Source organism: Pimephales promelas, chromosome 6 (genome assembly GCF_988280905.1).
Source record: "Pimephales promelas chromosome 6, fPimPro1.hap1.1, whole genome shotgun sequence".
Lineage (NCBI taxonomy): Eukaryota > Metazoa > Chordata > Actinopteri > Cypriniformes > Leuciscidae > Pimephales > Pimephales promelas.
Genome location: NC_142774.1, coordinates 18,107,040 through 18,111,040, shown reverse-complemented (window position 1 = coordinate 18,111,040; position 4,001 = coordinate 18,107,040). Strand labels below are relative to the sequence as shown.

Below are 4,001 nucleotides of genomic sequence, written 5' to 3'. Positions count from 1 at the left end.
CTGGCACCAACAATCATGCCACGTTTAAAGTCACTCAAATCACCTTTCTTCCCCATACTGATGCTCGGTTTGAACTGCAGGAGATTGTCTTGACCATGTCTACATGCCTAAATGCACTGAGTTGCCGCCATGTGATTGGCTGCTTAGAAATTAAGTGTTAACGAGCAGTTGGACAGGTGTACCTAATAAAGTGGCCGGTGAGTGTATGTAACATATATTGTCAGCATTGTATTAGATGAAAAGCCTTTATTAATTTTAGGAATGTAAACCATACAATTAATTCTCTTTTCCATTATTAACTGTCATCTGATTATTGTAAGTGAGCAAGCAGTAGGCTATCAAGCAGTCATCTCGTTTAAATAAATCATTGATAAAACAATGCATTTTAAAACATAGATATATCTCAATCATATTCATGTTTAAATTTTCTCCCCTTTTCCTTGTCAACAGCAGCTAACTACACCCCAAAGGCTCTTTTAAGGGCTCAAGCATTGTCTTTGGACTTGTAAGTATATGTTTGACTAACAATCAGACATATTTTTTAAATTCTTCTATTTAATGGCATTTAACAGTTTTCCAGCAAGTCTATCAATTCAAACTCATGTAATATCTGATACTGAAATATTCAGTCATTCACTCAATTAACAGTTAATTTCTCTTTTCATTGTCTGCAAACAGATAATTGACATCCTTGATTTCTTTAATTTTAGATCTTCCGCCCCTGCTGCCTGTTGGGAGTTTTTTTTTTTAAGGCAAGTGATTTCCTTAGTTTCCTTAGTGTTCTCCGTAACAATTTAAACAAAACTTCCAACTTGATAAATATCAAATTTCATGTTTTAATTTCATGTCAATTGTTCAATATATAGCAAAGTAACATTTTACCAATTAATTTCCATTGCACGTGCCTAAAAATAACAAACCATTCACATTGACGTGTTACAGTTATTGTTCACTAGTTCTATAATTTTGCCTTCAACACTACAATGAGTGTTAAGACATTTACAAATGAAATTAACATGTTCTTTCTAGTAGGATTAGTTTTTAGTGCTGAAAGATTACAAAAGGACCAAACATTTAAAAAATAAAAAAAATACAATACTTAAAATTAAAATCTGTTAATCAGTGGTCCCTAAATATTTTAGAAAAATAAGCTTGACATTAATTTCATTGACTTGAAAGCTCAGATTGGGTATATAAAAAAAGGGTGTACAAATTAAAAATAAATTAAATATATGTTACTCTCCTAGAATGAGCTCTGAAAAGAGAGAGATACACAGGAATGTGCATGCTTGGAGAACCACAAGGCAGGCATTGTCCAGATTGCCATCTCACCTGGAGACTAATCCATCAGAATATCTGAAAATGCAAGAGAACAGGCAATAGCAACAACATGGGAGGTAATTAACAGCTTGAATGAATCCTTGGCCTTTTACCTTGAAGACGACGACAGTGAGCACATGTCACTGGCAGAAGGGCTGTCCGCTTGGGCCATTGAATACCAGATAAAACACAATGCACTTGACAACCTTTTTAAATTGTTAAAAAGGCATGGACACAGTGAATTACCCTCAACTGCCCGGACCCTTTTGCACACTCCCCGGCAACTTGACACACAGCAATCATCTGGAATGGAATAGGTTTACTTTCCACTAAAGCAGAAATTACAAGAAACATTAGAAAGTTACCCACTTGATGAAGTAGTCAAACTCGATTGTGTTGATTTATCCCTGAACGTTGATGGATTACCACTGTACAAAAGCTCCAAAACATGTATGTGGCCAGTCCTTTGCGCAGTCATGCTAGATCCTGTTACCATTTTCCCCACAGCTCTGACATGTGGTGCAAGTCGACCAACAGATCTTGGCTTTTTAGAAGACACCGTAAGGGACCTGGGTCATCTGATGAATGACGGGATTAACTTCATGGGTAGAAAAATAAAAGTCAATCTGAGGTGCTTTGTGTGTGATGCTCCAGCTCGTGCATTAGTGAAAAATATCAAACTGTATTCCGGGTACTTTGGCTGTGACCGATGTGAGCAAAAAGGTGTGTGGTTAAACAGAGTCACATACCAAGAGACTTCTGACCTCATCCTACGGACAGATGAAGCATTCAGAAATCAAACCCAATTTCAGCATCACCATGGGAACACACCTGTGTCTCACCTCCCCATAGACATGGTGAGGTGCTTTCCCATTGATTACATGCACCAGGCTTGTCTCGGTGTAATGAAAAGGCTCCTGCTCATCTGGATAAGAGGAGACAGAGCTGTAAGGGTTTCGGCGAGCCAAAATAAAGAGATTAGTGCAAGACTGCTGTCTCTTCGAAACTGCATACCCTCTGCATTTGTGCGAAAGCCTAGCGGTCTTGAGGAGCTGGACAGATGGAAAGCAACCGAGTTTCGTCAGTTCCTTTTATACACAGGGAAGATTGTGTTAAAGGGAATACTGCCAGATGACGTGTACTTACACTTCCTTTCTTTCAATGTGGCCATGGCAATCCTAGTATGCCCAAGTCTTGTGCAGGAACATTCCAAATATGCCAATGACCTGCTGCAATACTTCGTGGAAAAAGGTAGGGCACTCTATGGACAGGAGTTCCTCGTGTACAACACCCATACCATGCTGCACATTGCAAGTGATGCAGAAAACTTTGGTTGTCTGGAAAATTGTAGTGGCTTCATGTTTGAAAACTACCTGCAGTCACTGAAGAAGATGGTGCGTTCTGGCAGACACCCACTGATTCAGGTTTCTAAGAGACTGGAAGAGATGAGCAAACAGAAACAAATTCCAAACAATACAAATGAACAGAAAATCTCTACAAAAGCCAGAGATTGTGCATACATCCTCAGTGGGGGCCAATGCTGTGAGATTCTTCAAGAGCCAGACAAGGAAGAAAGAGTGCTTTGCCGTGTGTACAGTAAACCACACCCTCTGTTCCATAGCCCATGCACGTCATTTTTGATTGGTGCCTACAAGTACAACCAAAAAAACAACACTATCAAATGGATTCCAACATCAGAACTCACAAAACATGCGATAAAGATTAATGCAGAAGACAGGAATGTGATTTTTCTGTCATTGCTCCACAAGTTATAATCAAAGGTACTAGGTTGTCATATGATGTGATATGAAGCGATTGGTAAATATAGTCAGCTTATTTTCCATTTATAATGATTTTTCTTGCTTCTTGCAGAATGTATGCAATAGTTGAATTTTTGGAGGAGGGGACTTGTGATTTGGTACTACAGACCTGGCTTTTTGAAGAAGATGAGGTATATTCACAGTCACCATGAAAAACAAAATGGACAATTCTTTCTTTTTATGGAACATAACAGTAAACATAATCGTTAAAATTATCCATGCACTTTTTTTGTAAAGCCCTTTTAATCTTTTTATTACAAAATTATTTACATGCCCTCCTTGTAAAGACAACTCTTCTCTTTTTTTTTCAAAGTTTTCCTTTTCAAGTTTACCACATTGTTCTCTGAACGAATGTTGGTTCCATTTAGCATGTTTTGAGTACAATTCTAGATTATTAACATTTACATCTAACTTTTTACTTGAGTTAGATTTTCAGTTACTCGTGCTTTCATATTACAGTTTGAATTAATTTTCTAATTCTACAATATTTATCCAACAATGTAATTGTACTATTTTAATGCAGGTACAATACTGTTACTGGCCACCAAATAATGTGACCAAAAAAATTAAAAGGCTTGAACAACCTGATAAAAAAAATTGGACCAGGCACAGGGTCAGAGTGTTTGCAAAAACAGGTATTTCATTTTACTTTAAAGGATCATTCAAACAAAATGTTAGTGCAATTACTGTTAAGGAATGCTAAATTATACTCAGTGTATATTTTACTTCAGGTGACTATAAAAAAGGCTAAAAAGTGGTCCAAAAGAGCAGCTGTGCAGTCTTCTGTGGAGAGCTCTGATGACGGTCCCAAGAGAAAAAAACGACCAGTGTGTCTCAGCAGCTCTGATGAAGGTATGAACC

At 37.5% G+C, this 4,001-nt stretch overlaps 1 protein-coding gene across 1 annotated transcript; it reads left to right on the top strand.

The window, feature by feature from the left end:
* The first annotated feature begins 1,772 nt into the window (after positions 1-1,772).
* LOC148978527 (uncharacterized) lies at positions 1,773-3,095 on the top strand. The gene has a single exon (XM_089132844.1). It carries the CDS (start codon positions 1,773-1,775, stop codon positions 3,093-3,095), a length of 1,323 nt encoding a protein of 440 aa, XP_088988970.1.
* Positions 3,096-4,001: the final 906 nt, after the last annotated feature.

Excerpts from the sequence above, each read along its gene's own strand:
- LOC148978527 (XM_089132844.1), top strand. The coding sequence starts at position 1,773 with ATGTGGCCAGTCCTTTGCGCAGTCATGCTAGATCCTGTTACCATTTTC.